Source organism: Ziziphus jujuba, chromosome 7 (genome assembly GCF_031755915.1).
Source record: "Ziziphus jujuba cultivar Dongzao chromosome 7, ASM3175591v1".
NCBI classification, from domain to species: Eukaryota; Viridiplantae; Streptophyta; class Magnoliopsida; order Rosales; family Rhamnaceae; genus Ziziphus; species Ziziphus jujuba.
The window spans coordinates 13,011,017-13,030,058 of record NC_083385.1 but is presented as its reverse complement, the minus strand read 5'-3'; the positions used below and the strand labels follow the sequence as shown (position 1 = coordinate 13,030,058).

At 32.1% G+C, this 19,042-nt stretch overlaps 1 protein-coding gene and 1 long non-coding RNA gene across 3 annotated transcripts; both read left to right on the top strand.

Moving 5' to 3' along the window:
* Window positions 1-7,457: 7,457 nt before the first annotated feature.
* Window positions 7,458-9,714, top strand: LOC112489553 (uncharacterized). Of its 2 annotated transcripts, XR_007242625.2 has the most exons (4): window positions 7,458-7,733; window positions 7,820-8,329; window positions 9,213-9,421; window positions 9,509-9,714. It is a non-coding gene; the product is annotated as an uncharacterized LOC112489553 (long non-coding RNA). The 2 variants fall into 2 exon arrangements; XR_003053836.3 differs by having other exon boundaries at window positions 7,458-8,329.
* A 6,317-nt stretch (window positions 9,715-16,031) lies between these two features.
* LOC107424866 (F-box protein SKIP2) lies at window positions 16,032-18,236 on the top strand. Its single transcript, XM_016034753.4, has one exon. The coding sequence runs from the start codon at window positions 16,369-16,371 to the stop codon at window positions 17,998-18,000; it is 1,632 nt and encodes a 543-aa protein (XP_015890239.1). The 5' UTR covers window positions 16,032-16,368; the 3' UTR covers window positions 18,001-18,236.
* The last annotated feature ends 806 nt before the right edge of the window (window positions 18,237-19,042 follow it).

Below are 19,042 nucleotides of genomic sequence, written 5' to 3'. Positions count from 1 at the left end.
ACAATAATAAATAAGATGATTTTGCTTTTCATCGACAAATGGAAATGTATTAAAAAAAAACACACACACACACACACAAAAAAATTTTAAAAAAAAAAAAAAACGAAAAATCAAAACAAAATTAAACTTAACTTTTATTCTTCGTCGGATACTTCCGCTGGCTGCAGCGAGGAATCCAATAGACTAAAACCTAGAAAGAAAAATCATAATAAAGGCTAAGCAAATATAGAGATATATATACCTTTCGAGATGGAGTTACAGGCGAACTAGACTTGCAACAGATTACAAGCCGCCGAAATCTCGGGAACCCATTGGCGAATTCATCTTTTGGCTTCAACCTTAACGACTTTGCCATCGATGAATTGGAATTGGGTTTCGAACCAATTCTGAGACAGATATGCGGCAACCACTTGTACTGCACCGATCGTAGGAAACGGGCTGCACAAGATAAAGACTTCTCCCAGCTGATGCAAACGACGTCGCCGAGGCCATTCTTGCCGGATTCCACAAGCTGTTTGTTTGGATCGGAGAGCAGAAGACGCTCCTACTTAGCTTTATGTACAAGAAATACAACTAGAAGGCGCCTTCAATGTAAAACTATAACATTTTTTTTTTTTTTTTTTTTGCTTCAATGTAAACCTATAACATATGTATATATATTATAAATATCCTTAAATACTCAAAAGTTTTTAATAGTACCATCCATTCTCTGTAGAGCAGTTTATAGTACCTTTATATCTCTACCTGTGATTTTCAAAATAATTCTTTTTTTTTTTCAATAATTAATTTAAAGATTTTAATTTTTTATTTACTTTTTATTTATATGATAAATTTTTTTAAAAAAATTATACGATAATTTTAATTGCATAAGATTATCTAGATAAGTTATATATTTGATAAATATTTGAAAATTTATCACATATTTAATTGAATATATTTGATAAATTATAACACATTCCAATACGTTTATTAACATATATTTAATAAATTATCAATTGGTTAAAAAATTTATCGTATTAAAATCACCATACAGTTTTTGTTTCAAACTAAAAAATTATCATTTAATTTAAATATTATTAACTAAAATATAGATTAACAAAATTTTAAAAATTTTAAAATTAATTATTCTAAAAATGGGGTTTTAGTACATCAATGTCCTTAATATAACGATTAACATGAAGTTTTCTTTTTCAACCATTAATGGATTGCATCAAAAAATAATATTGTAAATTATATTTATTAATTATAGAATCTCGATAAAGTTTATTTTTTTTTAAATAGAGTTTTAGTATATTAGTAAATTTATATTTGATAATTTTTGGAATTTAAATTCTAGTATTGATGTGATCAAGAGCTAATAAAAAAATGTTTAATGTTAAAACTATCAGATTATCCTGATGTGAGCTTAAAATTCTCTCTCTGTCTCTCCCTATATATATATATATATGTACATATAATTAGGCTTAAATCAAATATTTAATACCACAACCAATGTTATAATTATCATTTTTAATTTTTGTTGAGATTTAAAATTATATTTAGTAATTACCGATTTTCACGAGTTTATTTTTTCTAAATAAAATTTTAGTATATCACTAAATTTATATTTTAAAATTTATTGAATTTTAAATTCTAACTTTTGATATCGTTCAAGAGTTAACAAATGACGACTTTATGTTAAAACTTTCTTTCTACACATAGATGAATTTTACATTTTTACATCTAGGATTTACATATGCAACATATATTACACTCAATAGTGAATTTCTTCAATATTTTGATTAAAAAAAAAATGTAAGAGATTAGAAACTTGAAAAACAAAGAGTGAGTTTGCACCATATATAAGAAAGAGTATACAATAATGATGTATTTGATGAATCAAATACCATAGTCTAATAAATCTTCTTAATATGAATCTGACTCATACATTATACATAATATATATATATATATAACATCCCACTCTCCTTATATACAATTATGTTATAATGGACGTCTATAAAAAATACTTTCTCATCTCATGACAGACAGACTAGAATGCTTCCAGCTATGGAAGTTTAAGGACTAGTCAAGCCCAAAATGTTGAATAATCAAGGATCATAGTGCATGGCTCCTTCGGACAAGTATGACAAGGAGTCTCACAAATGGCTACTTGGGGTAGATTCCCATTGGAGGGAAGGTTTAGAATCCGCAATAGCCAAAAAACTAGTGCTGGAAAACATTGAACAATCTTCATATCTTGCAACATGTTGTACAATATTGGGCTTAGGGAATGTGTTGCTGATGTTTGAATCTCTTATCAAAATGTACTGATGATTTGTTAGCCTATGAGATCCCACATCAGTTTGAAAGGGGAACGAAGCATGCCATAGAAGTGGGTGTTGATACCTTTCCCTTGAGAGGCCTTTTAAAACCATACGGGCTGGGTCCAAAGCGGACAATATCTCATGCGAGTGGTTTGGGCCGTTACATAGCCTTTGGATTTTTTAAGGACTAGGATATATTTTGATGGACTATATAAGTTTGGTGGCGTAATAAATCCTAAAAGAGCCAAAAAAAAAAAAAAAACCTTATTGTAGTATAATTTAAATCCCAATTATATTTTAAAATTTCAAAACAATTTAAAAACTGATGTATGAAGTTCTAATAGAAAATAATCTTAAGAGAATTCCATTGCATTTTTTTCTTTGATTTTTTTTTTTTGACTTTTGTTGCAACCAAATACCCAATTATATATATATATATATATATATAAATGGTTTAGTTGCATGTTAATAAATCGATTACAAAAGGTATTATTTTGAAACCTGAAGTTTTAGCAATGTACGAATCGAACACTGAAACTTTTAATTCCGTAAAATAAACCTTTGAAGTTTTAAAATTATATAAATTAGTCCAATTTAGCAATTGGTTAACAGTGCTGTTAAAGTGGCTATATACATACTGGTCACTTGACTCATTTGGTGGATTTAATTAGAAAAATGACATCGTCGTTTAACACCACCTACATCTTAGATGTAATTTAAATCATTTGAATTGATTTAAATTAGGTTTATTTTTATTATGTTTAAATAGAAAAATAACATTTCAACAACAAAAATCTACCATTAATTCTAAATTACATATAGCTTACAAACCATGCTACCTGGATTTTTAATTATCTTGATACTTCAACTTCCCACTTGACATGGTTTTGCATCCATTTTTGTATAAAAACCTATAAATAAATAAAAAAACATTTCCAAGATACAAATAATATTATCCATAACTTATTAACCATGCTTGCATTTTTCTTACACATATCATCAAGTTTTACATATTTGTTCTCTAATTTTCTAGTACGGCTAATCCATTTTTGCTAATCTTCTAAATGCTTTACTTCTCTTATCTTTTGTTCTTCAATCATATTTTCTAAATTCCTAATTTCAGCTTTCAATTTTTTAACGTTTCCTTTTAATCTGTTTACAACATCTCTGTCACAATCATCGATACTTTTATATGCTCATTAAAAAGTAGCAATCTCCTAAATCTGCAAAATACATGACAACAAGACATAAATCACATAAACCATAAACCCCTACCTTGTAAACATATCAAATACGAAGTATACTACTATATTTTTTGTTCAAAGCGTAATTTATCCATCCACCCCCAAGATTATTAATAATAGTCATAATAATGATAAATTAATTACATTAATTCATTATGAAGATGATAAACTAAAAAAATACTTCGATTGTATTCTTATGCAGATCCAGCAGCAGGAGGGTGAACCATCCTAATATGGAAGTTGAAGATAATAGGGACAAGCAGTATGAGAATTGTTTGGCTATTAGTTTCCTTCCTTTTTATCTTTAGGTGTACTCATAAAAAAAGAAAAAAAAAAAAAAAAAAAACAAAGAAAAAAAGAAAAAAAGAAAAAAGAAAAAAGAAAATGTGTAGTGAATGAGGATTCCATTCCTGGTTTGATTCCACCAAAACAGTGAATGTGATTCCTCCCAGATGGAAGGAAGTCACAATTCGATTTTCTTATATCATTTAAAAATATATAATTTATATAATTATGTCAAACTCTTTTTCTCTACATTTTTTCACTGCATTTTCTCTCTACAACTTCTCCTTCCACTTTCTTTAGCCTCCGTTTGGTCTAGCAAACAAGCATATCAAAATATGATCAACTGATAACTAATATTCTGCTGCATCAGAGACAGAAGCACCATCGTATGTATGCAGAGAGCTTTGAGTAGGGATGTGGCGCACAGCTCAGCTAAATCTCCACTTCAAATAACAAAGTACATTAGTTCTTCAATCAACTGCCAAGAGTTAGGGTCTTAAAGGAGGCACAGACCACTAGCAACCTACAACATTTATTAAAGCGTTTCTGCATCCATCACATCCTTAGGTGATTGATATAAAGCCGCACTCATATATCAAAAATGGAAGTTTTCACATAAGAAAGAAAAGACTTGTTATACAAGTGAGATAAATGCTTTGACACTGGCAAACACAACCTACTCATATCCATGTCCATCCTCCAAGGACGTTAGTTTACCAAACCCATCTTTACAAACTATGGCACCAGAAACAACCACATTGCTACAAGTAAAATAAACGTAATCGTATCTTAAACACAACCATACGTTATACCCTTCCAGAAACTCATAGAGTGTCGTGCGAAATGTACCTCTCGAGGTTTTGAGAACATGGGCATTCAAAAGTCATAAAAGAACCAATTAAACAACCCTTTTAGAGTTATTAAGAACGCAAGTTAAACATGGCGTTAGTTAAAGCCCACATAAAATTTAGCTCGATGTCCTCTAAATAGCTCTTAATTCTATATCATCATCAAATATGGTTCTAAAGTCTAAACAACTATTGAGCCCAGACCATATAACCAACAATTTATGAATCGAAATATTGAATACCCACAAATAATAAGGTCAAAATAGATGGATTGGCGACGAGCAACAAGAATTTCAATTCAGATGGCAAAAGAAAATGAGAGTGAGAAACAAAAACCTCTCAGAAGCCACACTTCTCGAAGTACTGCTTTTGGACGGCGGAGCTAACGTAAAAGAGTGACGCTACATATGAGATAGGAGGATTACTTGGTCAAATTCAGCGCCCCGGTACCCCCGCAACACTACGCGCCCAATCACAACACCCAAAAATAAATAAATAAACCAAGCAACAAAAAGCGATCATCCAACCCAGAGCTTGGTTTGCGTTTTAATTTCTTACACATATCATAAAGTTTTACATATTTGTTCTCTAATTTTCAAGTACGGCTAATCCATTTTTGCTAATCTTCCAAATGCCTTACTTCTCTTATATTTTGTTCTTCAATCACATTTTCTAAATTCCCAATTTCAGCTTTCAATTTTTTAACTTTTCATTTTAATATGTTTACAACATTTCTATCACAATCATCAGTACTTGTATATGCCCATTTGAAAAAGTTGCAATCTCCTAAATCTGCAAAATACATAAAAACAAGACATAAATCACATAAACCATAAATCATTGCCTTGTAAACATATCAAATACGAGGTATACTACTATATTATTTGTTAATAGCATAATTTAACCTTCCACCCCCAAGATTATTAATAATAGTCATAATAATGATAAATTAATTAAATTAATTCATTATGAAGATGAACAGATTCAAAACTAAATCAATCACATAAACCATAAATATTTTACAATTTAGCGATGACCATCAATTTTCCCTTGCTTTAACTTTTTTTTTTTTTTAACTCTATATATATATATATATATATATTAATTATGTAGATCAAATTCAAGCTCTAAACTAAGCATATGAGAATGAAATTTCATTATTCTAGCAAAAACAAATAAATAAATAAATAAAATAAAGAATCTCATTCTAGGGTTTCATTTACTATCCATTTTGATGTAAAAGAAAAAAATCAAGCAGAATGGAGCAGACATTGATAATTATAGCAGTGATCCCAAACCATATCGGATAACAATCAGATCAGAAAACATGAATCAAAACTCATAAATAGAAACAACAGTAAAATTTCTTCCAGGATTTACACTTCCCCAAAATGTACTTATTATAACTTTTTTTTCACCAGGGCATCGACATCTCACACCACTTTTGCTGCTGGTGGATTCGGAAGTTATTGCTGTAGTTGTTCATATATCTTTCAATTATGTTTACTTCCACTACAATTTATTATTCCTCTCTTCGACTATGAGCGATCTCATTTAAATGCAATGTTCTTTACTTTCTTCTTCTCTAATCCTCTTCTTCTTCTTCTCCTATTTCTTCTACTTCGTTCATCCTTTAATTTGAGAAGCCCTTTTCCTTTGAAAATACAACGTCGTTTAATGATGGTAAAACCCAGGTCTTCGGCACGTGAATATCACGTGGGATGACTTGTAATGAGTCACGGAAGCAACATGTGCACGGCCATTTTTATAGCATTGTTAAATTAAATCAATTTATATTAATTTTAAAACTTAAAAATTTATTTTACATAATTCGTAAGTTCAAAGATCGATTTGTATATTGCTGAAATTTCATAGAATTAATGTGTAATTAACCCATCTTTTTTCCTAAAAAATTTGGATGTGTTCATGAAGAATGATATTTCATGCTTTACTCTTTTACATTTGGGGTAGGTGCGTTTTATCGTAGGGATAGATGATATTTATTATGGAGTTTCTATATGAAATTCATGGTGAGATAGTGATTATAGGATAAGAGAGAAGCGGCCGAGGTCGCAGCCGAGCAGGCCAAGCCATGCTTGGAGAGAAGGGCGCTTAAATTTTTTTTTTTTTGTTTTTTTTTGTTTTCGAGTTCTTCCATGCAATGTCTTTTTTTCTTTTTCCTTCTTTTTTTTTTTTTTGGGGTACTACGCGACGTCCTTCTTGAAGAAAGAGAAAGGCGCATAAATTTTTCTTTTTGAGTTTTTCCAAGGCAATTTTTCTTTTTTCTTTTTTTTATTTCTTTGGTAATAAGCAACGTCCTTTCAAAGAAGAAAGGAGTAATCGACAATGACGTAAAGCATGAAAAAAATAAAATGTCACGTGAGATAGTAGTAGACAAAACTTAATATTAGACTGTAGGTGATATCTAATGGTCATTAATTGAGATCCTCTAAAATTCAGAATTGCTGAATATATATATATATATATATAGTAATTCTATTATCAGAATTATTCGGATAAAAACATACGGATTAAAAATAAAATCAATGCAAAATTTATATTTTTTGGAAAAATTGATTTTTTATTTTTGTATAGCATTTGTTTTTATCGTGATAGAAAAATTTTCGTTTTTTTCTTATGTAGTATTTATTTTTTTTGGATCCGTATGCAAATTTATTCATACGGTCTTAATTCACAATTACGTGTTAAGTAATTGGCATAAGTAACTACCACGAGACATCTTTTTTTTATTTTATTAAAACCTAAGTAGTAGAGTCTTATGCTCTCTGAACCAAAAAAGCAGGTTGCGGAATCCGGCGAGAATGGCCTCAGCGACATCGTTTGCATCAGGTGGGGGAAGTCTTCGTTTTGTGCAGCCCGTTTCCTACGATCGGTCCAATGGAAGGCAGCAGATCTGTCTCAGAATTGGTTCGCAACCCAATTCCAATTCCTTGCTGGCGAAGTCCTTAAGATTGGAACCAAAAGATGAATTCGCCAATGGGTTCCCGAGATTTGGACGGCTTGTTGTCTGTTGTAAATCTAGTTCGCCTGTAACTCCATCTCGAAATGTTCTTCCTTTTTCTTTCTAGTTTTTACAGCCAGCGGAAGAGTTTGATTTTGTCGTTTAACTTAATAGGCTTGAGAGGCAAGCAAAGGCCATGTCCTCCGAGGGGAGATGGGAAAAGATAGTGGAGATAGAGCATCTGATGAAGGCATATATCCTTATCGTTGTGTAATTTTAATTGTTGTGATTGTTTTTGAGTCACGTTTATGAATGCATTATGTAATTTAATGTAATGGCTGCAGATTAATAACGGGGAATTCAGTGAGTCACTTGGCAAGCAATTGCATACAGTGTAAAAGTGGCAAAAAAGAAGCAGCATGGGAGTCGGATTCAGATTGTGGAGACAGAGCATCTCATGAACGGTATATTGACTGAGCAGAAGCAAATTTGCGTCTTGGTAAAGCTCCAGAACTAGAAGAGTTACTGGAAGGATAGTTGAAGCGTGACTTGGATATGAGTTTTGGTGATTTTGCTGCTCCAGTTGTATTTTCCAAGGCTGAGGTTGGGATCAAGGCCTTCAGGCCTATGCTAGAGGCCATCTATAAATTCATCCAATGCCACCCACCACCCACACCCCACAAGGTAAGGTCTGGTCTGTCTAACATTCTGTGTTTAATTTTTAAATTTTTTTTTTCTATCTACCAGAACAACTAATGAGGATAAACTAGTAGTCTAGAGGGTGGCTGTATGTGGATGGGTCTTCATTGTTGGTGAAGCTCATATAGGTGAGGAACTTCCACGCATGATTGTTGTGCTTCCGTTGTGGGACTAGTGCCTATTCCAATTTTCAACACACCATGTTTACATGTGAAAATTCTAGCTCTTTCCAAAGAGATTAGAACATGGAAAACCTTTCTTTATAAACTAATTTCAAAAATTTCTCGAGTAAAAACTGTTGGATTATCACTTATTCAATGAATGACTAGAATAAAAATCCAATAACTGGAATGAATAAAAATCCAACGACACCCTGTCTTTTCCTTTGATCAAAATAAGCGGAAATAGGAGTTTGAAAAAATAAAAATATTTCAATTTATAACTGCTAAATCTAACTCTTTAAAAAAAAAAAAAAATGAAACCTGACTACTAAAAGAAAAAAGGGTATGATTAAATTAGATGTCTAACACCAAAAAAAAAAAAAAAGAAAAAAAAAAACGTTACGACATCTGTGTTCTTTTAATACCAGATTATGGTGAGTATATGATCAAATATCAATATGATGGTTTATATTCTTTAATATTTTGAATAATATTCTTCCATATTATTAGAAGCATATGCTCAATATCAATATTGGTTTTGGTGGTTTAAATTCTTTATTATTTTGCCTAATTAAATATCAAAATGGTGATCTAAATTCTTTAATATTTTGTGTAATATTCTTCCATATTATTGGAAGCATATGCTCAATATCAATATTGGTTTTGGTTGTTTAAATTCTTTATCATTTTGCATAATTTTCTTCTAGGTTGTTGTTGGTGAATCATCAGAACCAGATCTTGTTTTGATGCAAGGACCTTATTTGGAAAGTCGAATTGAACGAGCTATTCAATATAAGAATGAGAATGGTGAAGCATATGTCCAGATTAATTAAATATTTGATTCTTGCTTTCACACAAGATGAACGGTTTGGAAAGAAGTTCATTAAGGATTTTCAAACACCCCATCAAACTTTGAGTGAGTGCACATGTCTTGGTTTTCCTAAATTTCTTTCCTTGTTTCCTGTATCTGAAACTGAAACTGAAAGATGGTCCTAAACTGCAGCATCTTTAAAAACTAAGATTGTCCTCCCCGAAGAGCTTCAACGTTTTTCAGAGGAATCCGAATATGAGACAAATATGGAAGAGATAGACGAAGAGATCGAGGACTGCTTGTCTTCCTTCAAGAACGAATATAATACTGTTATATTTACTCGTATCATATACCTTCACTTAATCAAACAAAAGTTATGCATACCAAAATGTTTGTTTGCTTTTGGTTGGTGGAATCAAAGGAGTATAAACGCTTTTGGTTGGTGGAATCAATGCAGAAATGTAATGACCGTTCCATTTGGTTGAACCAAATGTGTTATGAATGAGGATTCCATTCCTAGTTTGGTTCCACCAAAACAGTTAATGTGATTCCTTCCAGATGGTAGGAATTCACAATTCCATTTCTTATATTATTTAAAAATACATACTTTCTTTAGCCTCCCTTTGGTCCATCAACACAAGCACATTAAAATATGATCAACTGATAACTAATATACTGTTGCATCAGAGAGCTTCGAACAGGGTTTGTGGCACAGATCAGCTAAATCTCCACTTCAAATAACAATGTACATTAGTTCTTCAATCAACAGCCAAGAGTTACAGAAATATGAGGGTCTTAAAGGAGCCATAGGCCACTAGCAACCTACAACATTTATTAAAGCATTTCTGCATCCATCACATCTCTTAGCTGATTGATATGAAGCCGCATTCATATATCAAAAGTGCAAGTTTTCACATAAGAAATAAAGAAATAAAGAACTTGTTATTCAAGTACGATAAATGCCTTAACACTGGCAAACACAACCTACTCATATCCCATGTGCGTCCTCCAAGAAATTGGTGCGTCCTCCAAGAAATTGGTTTACCAAACCCATCTTTACAAACTATGGCACCAGAAGCAACCACATTGCTACGGGTAAATAAACTTAACCGTATCTCAAACACGACCGTACGTTATACCCTTCCAGAAGAAACTCATGAGTGTTGTGCGAAATGTACCTCGCGAGGTTTTGAGAACAAAGGCATTCAAAACGCATAAAAGAACTAATTAAACTACCCTTCTATGGTTATGCAGAACAAGAGAAGGCAAGTTAAACATGGCATTAGTTAAAGCCCACATTAAATTTAGGTCGATGTCCTCTAAATAGCTCTCAATTCTATATCATCATCGAATATGGTTCTAAAGTCTAAACAACTATTGAGCCCAGACCATATAACCAACAATTTATAAACCCAAATATTGAATACCCACAAACAGTAAGATTAAAATAGATGTACTTGAGAGGAGCAACGAGAATTTCAATTCAGATGGCAAAAGAAGATGAAAGCGAGAAACAAAATCTCGAAGTACTGCTTTTGGACGGCGGAGCTAAAGTAAGAGAGTGGCGTTATATATAAGATAGGAAGAGCATCAAATTCAGCATTGCGAAAATAATAATAATAAAAAATAAATAAATGAGATATTGCCAGCATTGGTTCCTTAGTTATGCTATGTTTAACACTTTAGTCCCTCAATCTTTTTTTGTGACAAATTAATCCCCTAACTGTTGATTGTGTGCGCTGTTCATCCTTGCCGTTTAATTCCATCAATTTTGCACCATGATATTCATGTGTAAATCAGATGAGCCAATAAAAGATTGGAATTTTTATTGTCTTCCAGCAATTATTGGAAATCCAAATATATATATATATATATATGTATATTTTTTTTTTCCTTTTGAAGAGACAAACTCAGTCATAATTATTAAAAGAGTAATAATTCTTTTTTAATAACAAATTTCATTAAATTTTTTATTTAAAAATTTTGCACTTTGCACTCTCAGTTACACATAATTATATTTTGCACCCTCATTTTTAGTTTGATATGCCAAATCATGCGAATATTCTGTAACAAAGTTAACTGAAAAAAATGAAGAGTGCAATGTGAAAAAAAAAAAAAAAAAATTGAAGTTCAGGATGTATAATATCAAGAAAAAAAAAAAGGATGTATAGTGCCGAAACATAATAGTTTACAATATATTCATGCTAGTATTCCAAAATATTATTAGTTCACAATCTTACTATATATTTGATAAGCTATTAAAAATTTCTTATAGTGATAATTATAGATTTTTAAAAAATAGTGAGATATATCATCTTGTTGATTCTGACAAAAGTCAAAGTTGTGATCCAAAAAGGAGGTATATGTACATTTTTCTCAAAGGCATTCATGAGCATGACCGATTTAAGAAGTAAACAATTTTTTTACTTAAATTAACATCGGTTTTGCTAAGAATTATTATTATCAAAAAATTATTAATATTCCCAGTTTGCCCTTAATTATTAGTACAGAGATCACGAACAGAACCTTACATTAATTTTTATAGTCATTTAGTCATGAATATATAATTAGTTGAAGGACTTAATTAAAAATTTAAAATGTGACGGTTTCTTTAGTTTAAATGGCAAAGATACAGAATGAGAAGTTTATAAGCGGTTTCTTAATGCGGTTGGTTGTAAGTTTTTGTTTTTTAATTTTTTCTATCTAATAAATACAAATTATATATAATTATATAATAAATCTAAGAACCAACAACATAACCAAATTACACCTAAAATGCTACTTTCCTCTTTCCAATTGAAATATAACTTTCATTGTTGCAACTATAAATTATCACGTTTAAGTATATACGGTGATTAATTGAACTTCCGTTGTCTTACTTTCCTACCCATGGCAGTAAAAGGAAAAAAACAATTATTTGTTACCGATCATTTTTATTTGTAATAAATCTTCCCACGATTTGGCATATACAATTATTTGTTTGATGCCGCCAGAGGATATCTATGGTTGTAATTGTTTTAGCATGAACTAAAGTCTTTTGTTAATTGTCACTACATATGAAGGCTTTGAAGTTTAATTATAATTGTTGTATAAAATAGTCATTTTCAAATTTATTCAGGAAATATCGAGGAAAAAAATTAAAGTTGTTTCACAGTTTCACTCCCACCTTAATTAATTACGGCACACAGGATATGGCAAATATATATATATATATATACACATGTTGGTGAGGCTTCTGTCAAATGTACTTATTTCATTGCCTGACTTTGAAAGCTGTAAAAACTAAATTAAAATAGAAAAACAAAATAAGTACATACAAATGGCAAATGGTTAAAAAAATAATAGTTGGAAATCTTGAATTAATTTTATATATATATATATATATATATGAAACATGAATTGTTGACTTGACTTGAAGAGGCATTGTTATTGCCGTACATCCACTGGGGCTCAATCACAAGTTAATTAGGTGTTGCCCAGCTCAGATCCAGCGTACCCCACGACAAGCCCAATCCGTCTTAAATTGGGTTGTAGGTAAAGCCCCGTTTGCTTTCATTTTCGTTTTCATAATTTATTGGGACTCCAATCAGTCTTCTTAACTCTTCAAAGTCAATGGTATAATTAATTTTTCCCTTTGTTGTACGAAGTTTGTCATGAAACAGGTCATAGAAAACTGTAGAGAAAACTACCAAATTTTCAATATCAAACAAATTGTTGGACAATAAATGTATTATTATTTTGAAAAGACAATTTGGTGCATAAACAGGACAACAAAAACAACAACGATGATAATAACAATAATAATATCAAAGTCTATTATTTTCGTAAATGAGTTAACCTGTCATACACTTTCTAGTTTCTATTATAATAGTTTAATGAGATTGTATTAAATACCAATCACACACAATTTTGTTGACCCAAATAAAATAAATAAATAAATAAAAAGATACAATTAATTAGAAATTGACATATATTTTTACTGTACGTTATAAGATAAAAGGATATTATAGATATCAAAATTTTTATCAAATTTTAGACACCAATATTAATTTATGCAATTCACTTTTCCAAATCTTAGGTGTTATAATATGTATATATTTCATTATTTTGCGTCCAAAATTTAATAAATAAATTTAGTAGCCATGACATTACTCAAAATGATATATCTATCAAAAACCAGCAAGTTAGTCATTCTACATAAGATTTTACTGTCATACTGCAATCAATATTAGATGTTAATTTTTAAATTCTTATAGAGGTGCTAAATAAATTTTAGATTTAATTATATTGTAGTACGCTGTAGTTTAGCTAGATTGCATATTACATCTTTAAATTTAGAATGTTTTATATTAGATTTTTAATTTATGAGTTGTTTCACGTTAGTTTAATTTTCAAATTAACTAACAAAACATTTAAAAATTTTAAAAATATAAATGAAAAAATAATTAATTTTCTTAATTTTTAAACTTTTTGTAATTCAATTTAAGAATTAATTCAAATTTAGATTACTATGAAATAAGTTGTAAAATGAAAGCTTAATATGGAACATTTTAAACCTAAATGCTTAATGTATAATCCAACCAAACTACAGGATATTAAAATTTAACTAATTTTAATACTTGTAAGAAAATATGGAGTAGTTCATGTGGGAATAGTTGTAGAAAGCTATTATTTTTAGGACAATTATATGAGTTTTGAAAAAAAATGTTATGTAATAAATAACATAATTAAATAACGAGGGGAGAAGGGATTAAGAAGAAAATAGCAATAGCGCCCTCCTTATTGATTTTTCTTTTCTTTTGGTTGAAACTGAATGCAGATGGGAATGGTATCTTGTCCGACTGTGTATATATGTTGACGTTTCGAAAGGGTTGAAACTTCCAAATGCAATTTTCAGCCTAATTTCTTCTAATTCAATCATATGCTCCTTATAACGTATTTGACAAATGTTTCAAAAAGTTGACGATAATTATTTATTATTATGATCTTTTTTATGTATTTCTTCTACGAGTCACGCCTTGTATGGGTAATGTTCAAACCGCGCTGACTCGTAGGCATAGCTAATTGAGAAAATTATTATTATTATTATTATGGTTGTTGTTTATTTTTTATTTAGTTTATCAATTAATTATTTGGACTTTTCATAATTTGGAAAATTGAAATTTTAAATTGGCATGCATTTATACTTTTCAGCATAACTTTGCCAATGTGAATGTAAGCATCGTTTAGTGGATAAATGAAATTAACCAATACCGAAACAATAAGAAAAAAATTCAATAAGAAGTAATTTACATTCCTTTCATAATTTTATACTTTTCAGCATGGCTTTGCAAATGTAAATTTAAGCATGCTTTTAATGGATAACTGAAATTGTCCAATGCCAAAACAATAAGAAGAGAATGTTATTAGAAGTAATTTATATGTCTTTTAGTCATAATTTTTGGTTTATGTTTTGTTTTTTGGTTTATTTATTTATTTATTTTTAGTTGGAAGAGAATGTGATTAATTTTTATCTTTCAAATAAATAATAAAAAACAAATAAGCATTCCAACAGCAGTTTTTGACTTTTAGGTAAAGAGACATATGAAACACATAAAGATAATATATATTAAGAGAAAACAAATCTAAAATTAGGATGGTGAAAACAGAGGTGAGGGAAGGAGCAAGAATAATTGTTAAAATTTTCAAAACAAATAAAATAAATGCTAATCAAATGCATAATTGTTCCATTTTAAAAGTAAAAGAAAAAATTTAAAATTTAAAATAAACCAGACTTTAGCTGCGTGGAAAAGTCAGCAAATAGTTTTTAAGACCAAGATTATCCTAAAAGCAAATAGTAATACACAAAACGGTGACCAAAAATGTTTAATTCAAGAATAATGATATCCAGAAACTAATGCCATTAATATTTTATGAAGGTACTAACATTGGACAAGAAGTCATTTTATATATATATTAAAAAAAAAAAAAGGGACCAAGAAGAATTGTACAAAATACCTCACAGAAATTATTATTTTTAAAAATCAATATTTTCATGTCTTGTGATTGGAATTCTATAATTCATTGAAGAAAAGATATTATACGAAAATTTTACATACCAAGTAGAATCAATGCTCCATATTATTATCATTCAGAGATACCTAATATATTATGTTATTATGAGTGTTATATATAATAAGCTATCAAACCGTAAAAAAGTGGCAGGTACATGTATACAACAACATATGCACTGCATTTACCAAAAAAGGAAAAAAACAGTACATGCACAGCAATTTGACACCACAATCAGGCATGAATTCCATGCACAACATTCAGCGTGAAATTTCCTTTCTCAATAGGTTCCCTTTTTATTTTTATTTTTTATTCCTTATCGAAAAGAAAAAAAGTTCCATCTTTTTTTTTTTTTTTTAAATTAAAATCACAGAAGAAAAAGTATAAATAACAAAAAGGAAAAGTATTTTAATAATAATATAATTTTGGTCCAACTTCTAGCGAATATCAAAGTGATCGAATTTTTTCCCATCAAAAAAGCATGGGTCGAGACACGGGACCAAGTCATAGTCAAAAGCAATTTATTTATTTATTTTTTTCTCTATCAGGTTCTTTCCAGGCAAAGCACCCAAAAATAAATAAATAAAAGTCTTAAAATCGAACGGCTCTGATAAAAGTAAATCACGAGCATGACAGTCGCACGCAAAACCATGATCCGAGAGAAATAAAGAAATAAAGAGGGGAAAAAAAGAAAGAAAAGAAAAATAAGAAGCGCGTGCCTGACGGCAATGCATGATGGGTAATCGGCTATGGCGATTGCGACGATGACACGCACCCCCATTTGACGGGGCAAAAGCCTAATTCATGAACCCAACAAGTCCAAATACCCCCACACGCCCCCTCTTGTAATTATAGTCTCCCAAACTCGCCATGCCTTGCACTTACAAGCCCTAATTCCTAGCCCACCAAAATCCCAAAACCAAATATTTTTTCTTCGTTTTCTTCGTCACTCTCTCCCGACGGCACCTGACAATCACTTTCCGGCGTTCACCAATTCCCTGATGGGTCAGTCCCCTTCTACCTTTGGGTCATCTTCTTCTTCGCCCGACCCGAATCCTCGTCGAGACGTCTCTTTAAGCCGGCGATTTAGCTTCCGATCTTCGTCGGTGATTTCTTCCGTCGTCGAACGGCGTGAAGATGTCGAGGTTTTGGAAGATTTCTCCGACGGCCGTGATTACACCGCTGATATTCCCGATGAGTGTTTGGCCAGCATTTTTTATTTCCTCAGCTCCGGCGACCGGAAAAGGTGCTCGCTTGTTTGCCGTAGATGGCTTCGAGTCGATGGACAAAACCGGTTTCGGCTTGTTCTGAATGCTAAGTCTGAAATAATTAATTCCCTTCCTTCTTTGTTTTCCCGATTTGATTCCGTGACTAAACTCGTTCTTCGATGTGAGCGCAAATTGACCAGTGTCGACGATGATACGTTTGTTTTGATCTCGATTCGTTGCCCAAACCTCAGTCGGCTTAAGCTCCGTGGTTGCAGAGATATCACCGATGACGGAATGGAAATCTTTGCTCGGAACTGTAAGGGTTTGAAGAAGCTCTCCTGTGGGTCTTGCGTGTTCGGTGCTAAAGGAATGAACGCAGTGCTAGAACACTGCACGGCTCTTGAGGAGCTCTCGGTGAAGCGGCTCCGAGGTATCCATGACAGCTTCGAGCCGATTGTCCCTGGCTCGGCGGGTTCGGCTTTGAAATCTGTCTGTTTGAAGGAGCTGATGAACGGTCAGTGCTTTGGACCGATTTTGGTCGGTTCGGGAAAGCTTAAAACTCTGAAGCTGATTCGTTGCTTAGGAGATTGGGATAAAGTGCTGGAAAACGTTGGAGATAAAAACTCAGGTTTGACTGAGATCCACCTGGAGAGGCTACAGATTAGCGATTTGGGACTTTCGGCGATTTCGAAATGTTATGGTCTGGAGGTATTACGCATTGTCAAGAATCCAGATTGTTCGAATTCTGGGCTGCTAAGTGTTGCCGAACGCTGCAAGCTGCTGAGGAAGCTTCACATCGATGGATGGAGGACTAATAGAATTGGTGATGAGGGTCTGATTGCTGTAGCAAAACAATGTTTGAATCTACAAGAGCTTGTTCTGATTGGTGTCAATCCCACCTCATTGAGTTTGGCGGCGATCGCTTCCAATTGCCAAACATTGGAAAGGTTGGCGATCTGCGGCAGTGGGTCTGTTGGCGATGCAGAAATTGCCTGCATTGCTGCGAAATGCGTGGCTTTGAAAAAGCTGTGCATCAAGGGATGCCCTATTTCCGATGTTGGCATCGAAACGCTTGCTTTGGGTTGCCCCAATTTGGCTAAGATCAAGGTGAAGAAGTGCAGGGGAGTGAGTGGTGGGATTGCAGAATGGTTGCGAGAACGAAGAGGGTCGTTGTCTGTCCACTGGGATGACGGTGATATTGAAGCATTGGATGCAAGCAGTAGTGATATTCGAGGAGTTCAAGGAAGTGGTACGGAGTTTCACCCCATTGTTAGCCAAGCAACTGGTGCTGATGTTCCATCAGGTAGTAATGGTCCAATGACGTTGTTTAGGACAAAGTTTGGTTTTTTTGCATGTAGGAAGTTAGTTCCGTGCACCTTTAGGAGGTGGCCAAACAGTGAGGATAGTTTCAATGGCAACCAATGAACGTCTGTGTGAGAGCAGGAGTACAAAAAGCTATGTTGCTCTTACAATTAAGTTGTTTCTAGATTAAGTTGAATTCTTTTGTGTATTATTGCCTTTTACTGGCTTCTTTAATATATGATTATGCCATGGATTTTTATCTGCAAATTGCAATTGAATGGCTGAGGAATTCTGGCCTACAAAGAAATTTTTTGTTGTTGCTAAATTACATCTAATAAATATATCAACTTTTGCACTTTTGTTTCGCTTGCTATCCATTGTGGGGGTACTTTTGTTTCTTTCAGCCAGATCGGTTTCTGGTTTCTAGATGTTTTTTAAAGTTCTGTGCCTTTCCTATGCTTGGAGCCTTGTGGTAGAAGGAGACTAGACGTGCTTGATGGATCTGACTACCAATGCAACGCCTTCGTAGGGGATTTGCGTCTTTTGTTTAAAACACTCCATTGGAGGCTGTAGTGCATAAATATTATGCTATTGTAAATGATGTAAGATGAATTTGGAATCAGGGAACTTCATGAAACTGCATCTTAAACTATGCACAGAGGAAACATTGGCTTTATAATCAATTTTAATTACTTGGATAGGTTTCCAACCGTATGATTTTCTTTAAGCGTGTTCCCAAGCTGTTTGCCATGTTGCTGATATGTTGAAGGGCTTTGAAAGTTTGATCAATTTCTATGTGGACGAGGATTGGTGAGAAAGCAAGTTGGAATGGAAATTAGAGATATAAATGGTGTCAACATTGGAATGTTTATCAACTTTTGTGATTCCTCTAAAAGTTTGATGGTTCTCATGATGCTGAAGTTGGTGCAAAATGTTTTGGTTTTTATAATTTGTTTTTTTGTCTTTTGGAATCTGTGTTGAATCTGAATTGCAGTCTTGCTTACTGAGTTCAGATTTGATAGGGATGATAGTAAGTTATGCCGGTCGTCTGCTGTCTGCTTCAATATTTTTGAAGGAGGAAAGAGATGGAAAAAGAAATATCAATATTGCTTAATTTCTAGCATACTTTTCAGTTTGACAAGTATTCACAATGTTGCTGCCGCTT

Excerpts from the sequence above, each read along its gene's own strand:
- LOC107424866 (XM_016034753.4), top strand. The coding sequence starts at position 16,369 with ATGGGTCAGTCCCCTTCTACCTTTGGGTCATCTTCTTCTTCGCCCGAC.